Source organism: Stomoxys calcitrans, chromosome 1 (assembly GCF_963082655.1).
Source record: "Stomoxys calcitrans chromosome 1, idStoCalc2.1, whole genome shotgun sequence".
NCBI classification, from domain to species: domain Eukaryota; kingdom Metazoa; phylum Arthropoda; class Insecta; order Diptera; family Muscidae; genus Stomoxys; species Stomoxys calcitrans.
The window spans coordinates 164,054,150-164,071,733 of NC_081552.1; the positions used below are offsets into that span (position 1 = coordinate 164,054,150).

Genomic DNA, 17,584 nt, shown 5'->3' on the forward strand with positions numbered 1-17,584 from the left:
ATTAGCTATATCTAAAAATAAACCGATCTGAACCATATAAATACGACACGGATGTCGAAACGTCTAATATAAGTCGCCTTTTATGGGGCCAAGACTTTAAATCGAGATATCGGTCTATATGGCAGCTATATTCAAATCTGGACCGATCTGGGCCAAATTAACAAAGAATGTCGGAGGGGCTAACACAACTCACTGTCCCAAATTTCAGCAAAATCGGATAATAAATGTGGCTTTTATGGGCCCAAGACCCTAAATCGGCAGATCGGTCTATATGGCAGCTTTATCCAAATGTGGACCGATCTGAGCCAAATTGACGAAGGATATCGGAGGGCCTAACATAACTCACTGTCCCAAATTTCAGCAAAATCGGATAATAAATGTTTCTTTTATGGGACTAAGACCCTAAATCGCCGGATCGGTCTATATGGGGGCGATATCAAGATATAGTCCGATATAGCCCATCTTTGAACTTAACCTGCTTATGAACAAAAAATGAATCTGTGCAAAGTTTCAGCTCAATATCACTATTTTTAAAGACTGTAGCGTGATTTCAACAGACAGACGTACGGACATGTCTAGATCGTCTTAGATTTTTACGCTGATCAAGAATATATATACTATATAGGGTCGGAAACGGATATTTCGATGTGTTGCAAACGAAATAACAAAATGAATATACCCCTATCCTTCGGTGGTGGGTATAAAAAGACACAAAATAATTTCATTTTTATAATCAAATAAATAAAACAAGTAAAAACGTGTTTAGTTCGGCCGGGCCGAACTTTGGATACCCACCACCAAGCTTATATCATATATTTTCCTATTATATTATAACTCTACTACTATATCCATAGTTATATCTAAATACGGGCTGGTCTCAATCATATTTTATTCTGGTCTCGAGAATTCATATACAAGAAACGTTTTCATTAAAATCAGGCAAGAAATCTGCCTAAGAACCTAAAATTAGTAGTTCTGTCTATATGACAGCTATATCTGCATAGTCTAATCTAATTTATATTTGGATCGGATGTCGGGAGGCTTAAAACAACTCACTGTTTCAAATTATAGCGAAATAGGATAATAAATAAAGCTTTTATGGGCTTCATACCCTTTATCATCAGATCGTTCTATATGGCAGCTATATCTAAATATAGTCGATCTGAACCATATTTGGTTCAGATTTTGGAAGGCCTAAAACTACTGTTTAAAATTTTAGCGAAATCGAATAAAAAATAAAGCTTTATCGGGAGATCGGTCTAAATGGCAGCTATATCTAAATATAGTCCGATCTGAACCATATTTGGCTCAGATGTCGAGAGGATGAAAATAACTCAATGTTTCAAAACGGAATCGGGCAATAAATAAAGCTTCTATGGGCTTCAGAATTTCTGCCATTGTGTCTTTGAAAGCCCTTGTCAATAAAGTAAAGCGTTTTTGTTTAATATAGGCCCGTAAATTTTTGAGGATGTTTAAAGACGGAATAAATAATGATATGTGCTATGTATTTGCATTCATTCATTCATTAAAATAATTGACTAAACAATAAATATATCGTCAGAGCAAATTGAATTTTGGTTTAAAAATTTATCAAAATATTTTCTTAATCCATTGCTCCATTAATTGGAACCAGATTTCCAGCCCGTTATATGCAACACCTGCCCAAAGCACTACTGACTCACATCCATGTCCTATCCTACACAAATCGGCTGCCTTTGTTTCACATCTTTTTTCAGCATTCTAAAATCAAATTTACTTTTATAAAGGGTGATTTTTTAAGAGCTATAGGAAACCTTTTTATAAAAACACTAATTATATTCAGAAAAATGCATGAAATCTTTATTGCATGAAATCCTGAAATCTTTTAAAGGCGTTAAATCCTGAAAATCTTTTAAAGGCGTTAAATCGCTCGATCTTGGCGTGAAATAAAATGTTCACCGAACTTGCCTCTCAATAAGTCCATTTTTATGCATGCTGTGTGTCATGTGGCACCGTCTTGTTGAAACCGCATTTTGGCAAAAAAAAAGTTGGATGTCATCTCACGGTGACCCATTCACAGTTGCTCTACGATTCGCATCATCTTTGAAGAAGTACTGTCCAATGATGGCACCAGTCCATAAACAGCACCAAACTGTGACTTTTTCTGAATGCATTGATAGCTCTTGCAATTCTTCTGGCTGATCTTCACTCCAAAATCGAGAATTCTGCTTATTTACGTACCTATTGAGCCCAAATTGAGCTTCGTCGTTGAAGAAGAAGAAGCGGGCGATGAACTTTCTTAACAGAGCATGCATTGTGATAATAAAATTAAATTTTGCAAGCATTGTTCATGGTAAAATTATAGGCCAAACTGAAGATGGGTTACAGTGAAACAAAACACGAAACGTGAGTGAGCCGTTTAAACCAGTGTTGCCAAAAAGATAATAGCTAAAAGAGCACCCTATATAATGCAAAATGCTAGTAGTTGGGTGAGCATGTGTATGAGCTCTCTAGTAACGTCAACTTTCATTAGTATTTAAGAGAATGACAACTGTTTTCCGCAGTTGGGATACACTCTTTGAAGCGACGCAGATCAATGTTTCATGGGGCTACAAAAATAATGTCAAAATATGCTTACACCCATCCAACGGTGGTGGTATGATAAGTGGCTAGCGAGTGGTATGATAAGTGGCTAGCGAATACCAACATTTTCCGTTATCTCTTTTAAACTCAACGCTTAGAATAAATTGGGAATCCAACTACTTGGTTCTTGTGAATCCTTTCCGGCTATGTTTTCAAGGAAATTGACTGTTTTAAAAATTATCCAAAAAGCCCATTAAGTTCTGCCAGTCCTAATCGTATATACCCTTTACCATGGATCGCACGATACAAGTTCTTTGAATGACTTTTTGAAATATATAGGAGCTATAGCTATTTATGGATCAATATTGTCCGTATTTGCCGCGGCTATTGGAAGTCGCAAAAAACTACCACGTTTAGATTTTCAGCCAGTGATTGCGCCCTTTAGAGTCATAACAAAACACGACGTGAAGTCAAATCGAAAGGTTGGTTTACATGGCATTTAATCAAAACATGGACCGATTTTATCCATTTGCAATCCCAACCGACCTGCACTAATAGGAAGTATTTGTGCAAAATTTCCAGGGCCTAGCTTAACCTTACGACAGACAGACGGACGGAGATGGTTAAATTGACTTAATTGTCAAGACGTTCAAGAATTTACATATATACTTTTTTGGGCCTCACATTAATACTTCGAGGTGGTACAAACGGAATGACTAGATTAGTGTACGCCCATCCTATGGTGGTGGGTATAACAAATGGTTTATTATTAACACTATCAGTACAATTTATCAGAATTGTTTGTTTTGAGCATTTAACATTCGATCAATAGAATGAACGATGTCATTTTGATGTACGTCATCGTGTAAAGGTTGTCGGCAATTTTGCTTCACATGCTCAAAGAGATCCACATCATCGGCAGACCGTCAGAAGCCAAAGTAATGGGTCTGGTGATCGCAAAAATATGAATGTTGGTCTGCTTAATTGATCGCATCAGACAAGTCGCGTGCTTTTATTAATAAGAAGACAGTGCTGACGAAGACTATGATCACGATATTGGTAGCCGATCATCGTCATGATGTTATTTGTCATAACGCTGGTGTCGCTGCAAAGAGAGACAGACTTAGGCGGTGTTGCAATTGGTTGGTTTTGTTGAAAGTGTCCACTGATCGCCAAAGGCGATGATGATGATGAGTGGTTGCGTGACATAAGTAATGCGTGACTTTAATTGAATGGCGAGGCGCAATTAGTTTGTTTATTGTTTTATTGGTTCAAATACGAGTTTCTTCCTTTTTCTTTGGTTTGTTTCAATTGCTTCTCAAGACTTTATGGCTAGTCACAAGTTGATATTACATTTTGAAGCATCTTATTTAGTGCCCATTTGTTTTTCTATATTTGCAGTTGCAAAAGATCACCAAGGATCGCCTTAATGTCGAGATTGCCCAAAGAAGAATACTGGAAGCGTTTTTATTTATTGGGACCATAATATCCATCACATCGAAAGAGAAATTGGTCCTTAAACTGTTAAAGTAGTGAGGAAATAAAACAAGGTCGTCAACATGAGTTTCAGCGGCCAGGGTTCGAGCGACAACAAGCGAAAGCTCTCGTTTCTGGGATTTAACACCAAAAAGGTAAGTACATTTAAATGTATAACAAATAACAATAATATCTGATCAACAACATAATGGTGTCATAGGTGTGTTTGCCTGTCAAACGAGTTTTTCGCAAACTTTCGTTTTTAATTGATGTCATATTGTGATATTTGAAATGCGTGTGTTGTGAAGTTTATGTAATGTTTCAGATGAAAGTGTACACATTTGGATTCGGGGTCTTACAAACATAGTGGTGACTAAGTCATTGTGAAAAACAAAAATGAGTTAATGAACAAGTCGTATAATGCGGTAAATGCGGTTTTTTTCATTTGCCTAAAAAATATGTGCCGCTGTCATGAGATGTTTATTTATTAAATTGAATGTGGGGTGTTATAGCAAAAGTTAAGGATATGCAAAACACAGGTAATCACCTATGTTATTGTTTGTTGGATAGTAGATTGCGAGTCTATCATATAAACTCGAATTTAGTATGCAAATTCGACATCCAAATCTTAGGCTCATTTACGGGTCGATTTCTGCAGAAGCTGTGAGGTCGTCGCAAGCCTCACTGTGGCTCCAAATAAAAGCGCGCTAAGTTCGGCCGGGCGAATCTTGGGAACCCACCACCATGGATTCTTCTAAAAATTTATACAAAATAAATTAAGTTGTAGGGTATAATTTTATTCTACATACTAAACTTCGGCCAAACCTTCAAAAATTAAAGCTTCTAGGAACCCAACAGGGATGATCGAGAGGGCGCTTTATATGGGAGCTATATCAGGTTATAGACTGATTTTGGCCTTACTTGGCACAGTTGCTGGAAGTTATATAAGAACACCAATTGCAAAATTTTAGTAAAATCGGACAAAATTGCGGCTTCCAGGGGCTCAAGAAGTTAAATCGTTAGATCGGTTTATAAGAGAGCTATACCAGGTTATAGATCGATTTGGACCGTACTTGGCTTAAAGACGAAATTTTTAAAAAAAAAAATTAATACAATATTTTCTCAAGGCTAAATTTTAATGCATTTCTTAAGGACTAAATTCCAGCGAAAAACTCTAAAGACAACCTTTCCTCGAAATTATTTTTTTAACCACACTTCATTTTGCATAAACATTTCTTAAGTCTTTTTATTATACTAATCTGTCCCAAATATTATTTTTCTAAACTTTTCATAGACAAATTTCAATAATTATTATTAAATACAAATTTTAACCCGTTGATCCTTGATTCCGTGGTCCAATTTTGATAAAATTTTTTATATTCATAGAGAATTTATATTGACGTAGCAATATTTTTTAATAAATATTTTGAATTTTCAAAATTAAAAAAAAAACGTTGTATTTTTGTTTTTTTAAACAAATGACCATTTAGCGAAGAAAGCTGGATTTAATGATAGTGTCATAAAATATCACCTGCTTTCAAAAGAAGTAGGATTATTGTCATATAATATAGAAACCATCAAATGCAACCAGAGAGAACGGATTCCAGAAATCTCACTCCTAAGAATTTTGAGAAATTTTTTCGAGTGATTTTTGGGGTATAAAAAATTGCTAACTTCCGACAAGCCGATTTCTCCCAAAACATGTCGGAAAAAATTGTTGTAATTGGTTTCAGAAGTCCACTTTACGCTGATCCAAATTTCATTACGATGCCTCTGTTCTAACACGAGCTATTGTATAATTTTTTTTAGGTAGCTCTATTCTTAGGTGTTTCGTCGTTAATAGGTTAATGGAATTTTTTTAAAGGTTGAATAGCAAGATAATATTTTTGCGATTGCTTTAAACGAAAAGTTATTAAAAGTTTTTTTACGCCAAAATCTTCATGGAATTTTCTTGCCATACTTTTTTTATAAAAATTTTCCGACAATTATAACTTATAGAGACAAACATTTAACATAATTGTTTCTAAGACATAATTCCATAGAATTTCCTTTTAATTAAATATTAAAGAAATAATAGAAATATTATTTGAAAAAATGTCTTTAAATGAAATATTTTGGTTGTTAGTGTGAAAAAGTTTTCCAATGAATAATAATTAATATTTAATTATAAATTGTTTGAATTACATCATCAATGAAACCTCAAAATGACCCTGATTAATTTACATTTTAAAATAATTGAAATAATTATACCATTAGCTTTTTTTCTTGGAATTCTATAATTCACAATACATTATTTAAGGCAATTGAAATGGGGCTCATAATGATTAAGAAACAAAAATTGTATTAGAAATTTTTTGGTTCTGATGGCTTTGATAGTAGATTTGAGTACAGTGAAATATTATTTAAAACATTTTAAAATTTATTTTTTGAATTTTTGATTTTCTCCCAAGAGAATCTCTCGAAATACAACAAGTTAAAATGCATGTTTACAAAAAGATGGTTATTAAGTTGGTGTTTCACGGTGAAATATCCATGTTTTTCACGAATACTTTTTTGAAAAACTACAAAAATCAATAATAACACTTTTATTAAAAATTTATCATAAATAATGGGAATGTCCCAATGAATGAAATCAAAAAGATTTTTTGCATCAATATCTATTTTTTTAATTTTCACTGTGAAACACATCTTTTCCTATTGAGATTCCATTACAGGATATTGTCCGGCTTTAGACCATTGTTTAATGATTTCTATTCAAAGAATAGTATAGAAGAAAAAAAAACATTCAAAAGTCAGCAAAAAGTGTTTTGTTGCTTGAAGCATTTGGCTGGTTTACTTAATCGCGATTTCATTTTCGAGCATGAAAAATCATCAGAAGGAGATGTGAAATGGATCATGGGTGCTTTACAACCATTGCAACTAGAGTAAGTTGAAAGCACACATCTGAATTTGAACAGGGCTCTTTAAGTCTACTTGTTTCATAAGTGCAATAGAAAACAAATTAAATCTTACTTTCATTATTCAAATCCAACTTATCCAACGATGCTAAAGCAACAAACACAAACATCTTTTGCAAAACTCTTTTGTTTTTCGCACGGCGATCGCCCAACGGTTGATTCTGCCAGTGTTGTTTTGTGTATAGGCAGTGACCTACACCACATGCAAAGTGCCTTTCGTTTGGTCTGTCTGTTTGCGCTTTCTTTTTTTGGTCTTAAAATCTTATTGAGATTCCATTGCAGGATATTGTCCGGCTTTAGACCATTGTTTAATGCTTTCTATTCAAAGAATAGTACAGCAAAAAAACATTTAAAAGACAGCAAAAAGTGTGTTGTTGCTAAAAGAATCAAAAACTGACTTTCGATCGATTTGAATAACGTTCGAAGAAAAAATTAGCGACGTCATTTAAGCAATTTAATATTTTGAAATATTTAACAATTACAGTTGCTTAATGTTTTCAGTTTGTTTGCGTTAAATTTTATGGAATTAAAAATCATTAAAAACAAAAAGGCCGACACAAACAATAACCTGTTGAAATCATAAAACTAGTTCGAGGGCAAATTAAAATGAGCGGAAAAGGAAAACTTTCATCTAAATACTGAAGCTGAGTCTCCGAAACCTTTACTACAAAACTAAGATATTCGCAAAGACAACCACACTTTGCAGGCTTTGAAATATTAGGATTGGCCTATAAATAGTGTGTTGGCAATCAGTGCAAAATTCAGCTCTAACTTTATGGCCAAATGTCACCGCCGGTGGGCCAGTTCCAGCGCCCATTAGCGACCACAATTGTCAAAAAGTTTGAGGTTTCTTTAACAATTTCAAGGTAACAGAAGAATTTTGGCGGACAAAAATTGCGGCTTATATGGGCTCAGGAAGTCAAATCGGGAGATCGGTTTATATGGAAGCTATATCCAAATCTGAACCAATATGGCCCATTTGCAATCCCCAACGATCTACATCGATATTAAGTATCTGTGCAAATTTTCAAGCGGCTAGGTTTACGCGTTCGACCTCTATCGTGATTTCGACAGACGGACATGGCTAGATCAATTCAGAATTACGAGACGATCAAGAATATATATACTTTGTGGGGTCTTAGACGAATATTTTGAGATGTTACAAATGGAATGACTAGATTAGTATACCCCATCCTATGGTGGTGGGTATTAAAATTAAATATTTAGTCTAAGAAATTTATTTTTCGAGCACCTGTGGCTACGTCAGTGATAGAAGCTATAAATCTGAACCGATTTTACAAAAATAAATAGCATTCTTTCTTGAGGGGGTAAAAGTGATTTGTCAAAAATTTCGTTATGAATGGATAACAAAGGCGATCTGCCCCTTGATTACAAAAAAAAAACAAGTAAAAAGGCGTTAAGTTCGGCCGGGCCGAACTTTGGATACCCACCACCTCGGGTATATATGTAAACCAACTTTCATCAAAATTCGGTGAAAATTTCATATCTTATACTCATATACCTCATACCGATCTGAACTATATACGACATGGATGTCGAAAAGCCGAACATAAATCACTGTGTCAAATTTCAGTGAAATCGGATTATAAATCCGCCTTTTATGGGGCCAAGACTTTAAATCGAGATATCGGTCTACATGGCAGCTATATCCAAATCTGGACCGATTTGGGCCAAGTTGCATAAACATGTCGAAGAGTCTAACACAAACCACTGTCCCAAATTTCGGCGAAATCGGACAATAAATGCCTCTTTTATGGGCCATAAATCTTAAATCCAGAGATCGGTCCATATGGCAGCTATATTCAAATCTGGACCGATCTGGGCAAAATTGAAGAAGGACGTCGAAGAGCATAACCAAACTCACTTTCTCAAATTTCAGCGACATCGGACAATAAATGCGTCTTTTATGGCCCCAAAACCTAAAACCTAGATATCGGTCTATATGGCAGCTATATCAAAATCTGGACCGATGTGTGCGATATTGCAAAAGTATGTCAAGGGGCTTAACTTAACTCACTGTTCCAAATTTCGGCGACATCGGACAATAAATGAGCATTTTATGGGCCCAAAACCATAAATCAAGAAATCGGTCTATATGACAGCTATATCCAAATCTGAACTGATCTGGACCAAATTGAAGAAATATGTCAAAGGGCCTAACACAACTCACTGTCCCAAATTTCAGCAAAATCGGATAATGAATGTGGCTTTTATGGGCCTTACACCATAAATCGGAGGATCGATCTATATGGCAGCTATATCCAAATCTGGACCGATCTGAGCCAAATTAACGAAGGATGTCGACGGGCTTTACACAATTCACTGTCCCGAATTTCATCAACATCAGATAATAAATGTGGCTTTTGTGGGCCTAAGACCCTAAACCGGAGGATCAGTCTATATGTCAGCTATATCCAAATCTGAACCGATCTGGGCCAAATTAACGAAGGATGTCAATATACTTTATAGGGTCGCAAATGGATATTTCGATGTGTTGCAAACGGAATGACAAAATGAATATACCCCCATCCTTCGGTGGTGGGTATAAAAAAACGACGACAGATAAACTGTGCAGAAAGGACAGTTTATAATACAGATTTTGAAAGATAGTATACCAAGTAAAAGGGGAACCCCACATTTTCATCGAAAATTGCCAAAATTCTTCCGGTACTGTGAAATTGGTAAAGATACCTAAATTTTTTTTTAAATTGTGGTCGCTATTGGGTACAGTATCTGACCCATCGGGGGTGACATTTAGTCATAAAGACAGTGCTGAAATTTTGTGCTGATTGCCAACACGCTATTTAGAGGCCGATCTTAATCTTTTAAAGCCTTTAAAGTGTGGTTGTCTTTGCGAATATCTTAGTTTTTAAGTGAAAGTTTCGGCGAATCAGCATCAGTATTTTATGCAAGCAAACTGAAAACATTAAGCAACTGTAATTGTATAAAATTTTAAAAAATAAATTTTTGAAAACTTTTACTAACAACCATCTACATTCTGTTAGAATAATGTCGCTAATTACTTCTTCGAACTTAATTAAATCGGTCGAAAATCCGGTTTTGGTGGAAACGATGTCCGGTTAATATTGCATCGAACTATTGTCGTATATGTTTATAATTTCCATCATGTCTTTATAAGTCCTATAGTATTCCTAATTTATTGGAGATATCATAAGAAACGGAAGTAGAAGGGAAAACAGATGATCGAGCAATTAAATCCGGATTTAAAGAGCAGTATAAACGAGGTTTAATATTATATTTACACATTTCCTCACTTAAGGTAGGTATTGAGTTTGTGTTTGGTAGTGAATATTAATATTTTTTACAATTACTTTTTGTATATAATAGATTTGAAGGCAAAAAGATTTTCTGATTTCATTCATTAGGGCATTCCCATTATTTATGATAAAATTTTAATAAAAGTGTTATGTTATCAGTGATATTTTTGTAGTTTTTTAATACCCACTTTTTTGTAAATATTCAATTTAACTCGTCAAATTTCATTAGAGATTTTCGTACATACCACATAAGGAAATAATACTTCGCAAAATCTTTTCATTGTAAATAGATTTTCTTGGAAGAAAGAAGAAATTTTATTGAAATTTTGGCTTTAAAAATAATCTCGAGGTTGGGTTGTCTTTAGAGAGTTTTTTGCTGAAAATTAAAATTAAATAAAAATTTTTTTCGTACAAAATTGTCTTTAAAAAAAAAAGTTTAAATGTTGTCTTGAGAAGAATTTTAAAGAAATTTTGTGTTTGAAAAATAATTTTTAGTGGGTCCGGCCCGTGCTGAAGTTATGTCATTAGATAATATTAAATTTTCATTACAATTTAATTCTTACTAAGAATTTCATTACAATTTTGCCCTGATGAAAAATAATTTTAAGGCGGCCCGGCCGCAGCAAAACGTTGACTTATCATTTTAAAAAACGTTATTCAAATTTTTTGTATGAAATAAATTAAATTTATTTATTTATTATAACAAAATATGTCCTGATACATGTCATAGTTGTTGAAAGTCAAAACAAAAGACTTCATGCAAATTTTCACCTAAATCGGATAATATTGTAATTACGCACTCTAGACGATCAAGAAGTCAAGATCCGAGATCGGTTTATATTGCAGCTATATTAGGTTTGGAACCGATTTGTTGGAAGTCTTAATAAAACACTTCATAACAAAATTTCAGCGAAATCGGATAAGATTGCGCCGTCTAGAGGATTAAGAAGTGAAGATCCCAAATCGGTTTGTATGGCTGCTATAACAAAACATGGGCCTATTTGACCCATTTACAATCTCAAACGAGTAAATACTACACTTATAGGACAGACGGACAGACATGGCTGAATCGACTAAGAATGTGACGAAATTGGTATTACCCTTTTCCTATGGTGAAAGGTATAAAAATTCTTATGTATGTGTATGAAAGTAATATCTGGCTATCCAATTTTCTAATTCAAGTGTCAGTTCCAACTAATACTGGCGTTGGAACGTAAAAACAACAAAAGGGTGGATAAAAGCTTACGAAATAGTCCCATAAGATCCACCATGAAAAAAAAGAGCGGGAAATCAATAGTCGTGGTCAAGGCCAGTGTGATGGTTGTAAATACTATGTGTCAGTCAAGCCGTTACCGTTGTTCAACAGTAGAATTAAGCTTTGTTTGCATACAAGGGTTAATTAGAAAATTGGTCATACATAAAAGTCAAAGAGCTGTCGTTGATATGAAAGTACATGTGTTTGTTTGTCTGTTTCGTATCGATTTAACAAGTAAAATCGTGCTAATTTCGGTCTGGCCGAATTTTGTGAATTCAATTCCAAGGGCATTGCTATACTTTACGGGTGACCGGTCATAACGCCCAAGGAACATAATGCTCAACATTTTTTTGGGCGTTTTGACCTGCATGCAAACGGACATCACCTCCAATAATAAACAAGACAGAGTGTCAAAAAAATTGTGGGCGTTCTGACCTCTTCTGAAGCGAATTATTTAGAGGAATTCGGAATGTGATCAGCCCTTTTACCAAATCGGATTAGCCTTTTAACCTAACAACTATATTGGAATTTTTATATACGCTATTCTGTTGCACACCAATAACTAAAATAGTAGAAAAAATCTAACTCGAAAAATGCTACATCTTCACTCGTTCTGGACTGTGGATATAAGCAGTTGCTTATAATATATTTTGGATATCGGAAAGAATCGCGCATAATTATAAACATTTTTTATCCCTCCTAAAATCGGAAAAATGCGGCTTGTATAGGCTCATGAAGTCAAATCGGGAGATCGGTTTATATGAGAGCTATATCAGGTTATTGACCGATTAAAAGTGTACGATTAAGACCGATCTCCCGATATAAATTCTTGAACCCTGGAAGCCGCAGTTTTTGTCCGATTTGGCTGAAATTTTGTTTGCAGTGTTCTGTTATGACTTCTACCCTAGGATGGGAGTATACTAATCTAGTCATTGCGTTTGTAACACATCGAAATTATGATCTAAAACCTCACAAAGTATATATTTTCTTTATCGTCTCGAAATCCCGGGTCGACCAGCCATGTCCGTCCGTCTGTCGAAATCACTATAGCGGTCGAACGCGTAAAACTAGCCACTTGAAATTTTTCACAGATAATTACTATTGATGTAGGTCGTTGGGTATTGTAAATGGGCTATATCGATTCAGATTTGGATATAGCTCCCATTCCACACCTTGAGCCTCAATTTTTGTTCCATACGGTACGGATGCAAAATACGGTCTAATTCTATCTATAATCTGGTATAGCTCCCATATAAACAGGTCTCTTGATTTTTTTGTTCGGTTCCTAGAAGTTTTAATTTTTGCTGGTTTGACAGAGGTTTGGTATGTAGAATAAAACTATGCCCTTCAACTAAATTTATTTTGTATAAATTTTTAGCAGTATTCATGGTGGTGGGTTCCCAAGATTAGGCCCGGCCGAACTTGACACGCTTTTACTTCTTTAGCAACTGCGAGTTGGTGTAACCCAATCTCTCTTTGGCCTTTGGTATGTTTTGCTATTATTTATGATTGCCTGTTGCGGGCGGTTATATGTTTTGATTTTTTTTTTTGCTATATTTCTGACTGCTATCAAGCAATTTCTTGCCAGCATATTTTTTTAAGGATCGACTACTTTAGGAGGAAAACTCCTAAAATAATTTTGTTGAACTTTATTAAGGAGCAGTAATTTTCAGCAAACAACAGACGTTTCAGCAGTCAGCCTGCTGTTCTGAAATTGCTGTAATAGCAGCAAAATTTACTAACAGCCGGCAAACATGTTTGCTACTATTAATAGGTTTTTTGTGCTAGTGAATATTATTGATCTACTTAAAATTCTTAGAGGATTTAATGTAATCCGTGTGTCTGTCCCTTCGTCAGTTGTAATCACGCTACCTTCGTAAGGTTACGTAACGTTAGTTCTAAGTGCCAGTCCATCAGACGCACTTAGACGTTTTCCTCAATTGTGCTACCACCGAAACGGAAGAAGGAAAATGCCTTCTAGTTTCTACCGTTGGACAATCTCTTTAAAAAGCCCAAACAACTTGAGAATGTTCACATCCGCTAAATCAGACAAGTTCTTAGGGAATAAGAACCAAAACTCCTTCTGACTGCCAGTTCGGGTCACACACAGCGCAGATATTACAACTACATGATATTTGTTTTATTGGCAGTTTTATGACGAGCTCAAGAAAAAGCCTTAAAGGTTCCTAAAGGCACACGAACTTACACCAACGCAAAAGGAGTTACTTCGCTTACATGAACAAAGTGAATTTGAAAAGCGTATTCTCAGACGAGAAAAATTACCCAATTGAGCAGTTCGTAAAGTTTCCAAATGATCGTGTTGACCGAGCTCACGTTCAAAAATTTGAGCCTCGAAGGCCACCCAAAGTAAGTCATTCGTGGGTGAACTTCTTGAGCTGCAATTATTATCCGATTGGGTTGAAATTTACTACATATTGTTTTATTATGACCTCCAACATCCATGGTAAGTATTGTCCACATCGATTTTAAACGACATAAGCCGATCTCCGATTAGCGTTATACGGCCCCTAGAAGCTGCAATTTTTGCTTGATTTGGCAGAAATTTAGTACGTAAAGTGGGTGACCGGCTATAACGCCCAAGGGATATCCCAAACTTGTCCTACCCTGATACGGCCATAACACCCATATTGTTTTTTGGGCCTAATGCGCGACCAAAAATCGGCCAGAACGCCCTTTGGGCTTTATGACTTTTTTCTAAAATAATAAAACCATTTTTTAATATTCTTATGGAAATTCAAAATACTCAAAAAGGCATCAACAATGTTTCCTTTGTTGTTGATTAAAGCAACTTCAACATACGCTTCGGATATATATATATTGAATCCATTTTCAACCTAAATGGGAGATCTGGGCTTTTCGTTTTTAGAACTCGAACGGCTTTCCAATTTTCTTTTAAAAATTGCTTACTTGGAAGTACATATAAAAAACCGTTAATGTTCACATTTATTAGTAAAATTTCAAATAAAATGCATCTACAATAGATTCTCTTAGCAAAACAAAACAGAAAACAAGTAAAAGCGTGCTTAATTTGGAATCTTGGAAACCCACCACCATGAATTCTGCTAAAAATGTATACAAAATAAAGTTAGTTGAAGGGCATAATTTTATTCTACATACCAAAATTCTGTCAAGCCAGCAAAAATGTTAGCTTCTAGGAACCGAAGAAGAATAATGGACAGACCGGTTTATATGGGAGTTATATCAGGTTATAGATTTATTTAGACCCTACTTGGCACAGTTGTTAACGGTCTTAACGGAACACCGCATACAAAATTTCAACCAAATCGGACAAAAATTGGTGCTTCCAGGGGCTTAAAAAGTCAAATCGGCAGATTGGTTTAATTGGGAACTATACCAGGTTATAGACCGACTTGGACTTTACCTAGTACAGTTGTTGAACGTCATAACAGAACAGCAAATTATCAGCCAAATAGGACGATAATTGAAAAAAGTTGCCAAATCGGGAAATAGGTTTATATGGGAGCTATATCAGGTTTTAAATCCCTTTAGGCCATACTAAGCACATTTGTTGGAAGCCATAACAGAACACTGTGTGCAAAATTTTAGCCAAATTGGACAAAAATTGCGGCTTCCAGGGGCTTCAAATCGGGAGATCGTTCATTTGCAATCCCCAACGATCTACACCAATAGCAAGTATCTGTGCAATTTTTCAAGCCGTTAGTTTTTCGCGTTCGACCGCTATCGTGATTTCGATAGACGGACGGACGGACATGGCTAATGTCGAGACGATCTAGAATATATATACTTTATGGGGTCTTAGATCAATATTTCGAAGTGTTACAAACGGAATGACTAGGTTAGTATACGCCCATCTTATGGTGGTGGGTATAAAAATATGAGGCAAATAGAGATATGTGTTTCAGTATATCCATTTCCACCCTATAAAGTATATATTGGTTGCCCAAAAAGTAATTGCGGATTTTTCATATAGTCGGCGTTGACAAATTTTTTCACAGCTTGTGACTCTGTAATTGCATTCTTTCTCCTGTCAGTTATCATCTGTTACTTTTAGCTTGCTTTAGAAAAAAAGTGTAAAAAAGTATATTTGAATTAAGCTCATTCTAAGTTTTATTAAAAATGCATTTACTTTCTTTTAAAAAATCCGCAATTACTTTTTGGGCAACCCAATATATTCTTGATCATCGTAAAAATCTAAGATGATCTAGCCATGTCCCTCCTTTTGTCTGATGAAAAAAATAGAGAGCTGAAGCATTCAACAGCTATTTTTTTGTCCATAGTCAGGTTAAGTACGAAGATGGGCTGTGTCGGACTATATCTTGATAAAGTCCCCATATAGTTCGATTTGCCGATGAAAGGTCTTATCCCCATTAAAGCCGCATTTATTATCTGAGTTTGCTGAAATTTGTGACAGTGGCTTATATTATACTTCTCGTAAATACGGCCGGATCGGTCCTGATTTAGAAATAGCTGCCATATAGACCGGTCTCTCGATTTAAGGTCATGTCCTATTTCAATAAAATTCAGTGCTAGGTCCTTCAACATCCATGGTCAATACGGCCCAGATCAGTCAAGACTTGGATATAGGTGCCACATATACCGGTCTCCCGGTTTAAGATTATAGGCCCATAAAAGTGAATTTATTAACCAATTTTTCTGAAATTAAGCACAATTAGTTACGTTAGGCTACTTGACATTCGTACCGATTAAGGTAATGATCGGTCTTTTTTTGAATATAGCTGCCATATAGACCGGTCTCTCAATTTAAGGTTTTGGGGCCATAGTAGGCGCACTTATTGTCGAATTTGGCTGAAATTTAAGATAGTGCGTTTTATTAGGCCCATTGACATACCAGTTCAATATAGCCAAGATTGGTCTAGATTTGGATGTATTGGGTTGCCCAAAAAGTAATTGTCTGTAATATAGTAGTAATATAGTCGGCGTTGACAAATTTTTTCAACGGCTTGTGACTCTGTAATTGCATTCTTTCTTCTGTCAGTTATCAGCTGTTACTTTTAGCTTGTTTTAGAAAAAAGTGCGCGAAATTTTGTTTACATTTGTTTGTTTGGCGTCAATTTTAATATGGGTACCACATGTATTGAAAGAAATTCATTTAACAAACCGAATCAACGCTTGTGATATGCAACTTAAACGCAATGAATTCGATCCGTTTTTTAAACGAATCATAACTGGAGATGAAAAATGGATTGTTTACAACAACGTTAGTCGAAAACGATCATGGTCCAAGCATGGTGAACCAGCTCAAACCACTTCAAAGGCTGATATCCACCAAAAGAAGGGTATGCTGTCTGTTTGGTGGGATTGGAAGGGTGTGGTATATTTTGAGCTGCTTCCAAGGAACCAAACGATTAATTCGGATGTTTACTGTCAACAATTGGACAAATTGAATGCAGCCATCAAGGAGAAGCGACCAGAATTGGTCAATCGTAAAGGTGTCATATTCCACCAGGACAACGCTAGACCGCACACATCTTTGGTCACTCGCCAAAACTGAGTGAAGCTCACTGGGAACTTTTGATGCATCCACCATATAGCCTTGACCTTGCACCATCAGACTACCATTTATTTCGATCTTTGCAGAACTCCTTAAATGGTAAAACTTTCGGCAATGATGAGGCTATAAAATCGCACTTGGTTCAGTTTTTTGCAGATAAAGACCAGAAGTTCTATGAGCGTGGAATACTAAATTTGCCAGGAAGATGGCAAAAGGTTATCGAACAAAATGGCAATTATATATTTGATTAAATTTCATTCTAGGTTTTATTAAAAATGCATTTACTTTCTTTTAAAAAATGCGCAATTACTTTTTAGGCAACCCAATAGCTGCCATAGATACCGATCTCTCGATTTAAAGTTTTAGGCCCATGAAAAGTAAATTAATTAACCAATTTCGCTAAAATTTATAGCAATTAGTTGTGTTAGAGCCCTCGACATTCGTACCGGCTATGGTCAAGATCGGGCTACATTTAGATATAGCTGCTATATATACCGCAATTTAAGTTCTTGGGATGATA

At 35.4% G+C, this 17,584-nt stretch overlaps 1 protein-coding gene across 9 annotated transcripts in view; it reads left to right on the top strand.

Annotated features, from left to right (window-relative positions):
• LOC106094741 (anion exchange protein 3) overlaps nucleotides 1-17,584 on the top strand; it is a 189,428-nt gene that overhangs the window by 80,581 nt on the left and 91,263 nt on the right. For all 9 annotated transcript variants that reach the window (XM_059362994.1, XM_059363009.1, XM_059363013.1 and 6 more), the window contains one exon: nucleotides 3,964-4,193. In XM_059362994.1, the coding sequence (XP_059218977.1) occupies nucleotides 4,122-4,193 (72 nt within the window). In that variant the 5' untranslated portion in view covers nucleotides 3,964-4,121. The remainder of the gene's footprint in view (nucleotides 1-3,963; nucleotides 4,194-17,584) is intronic.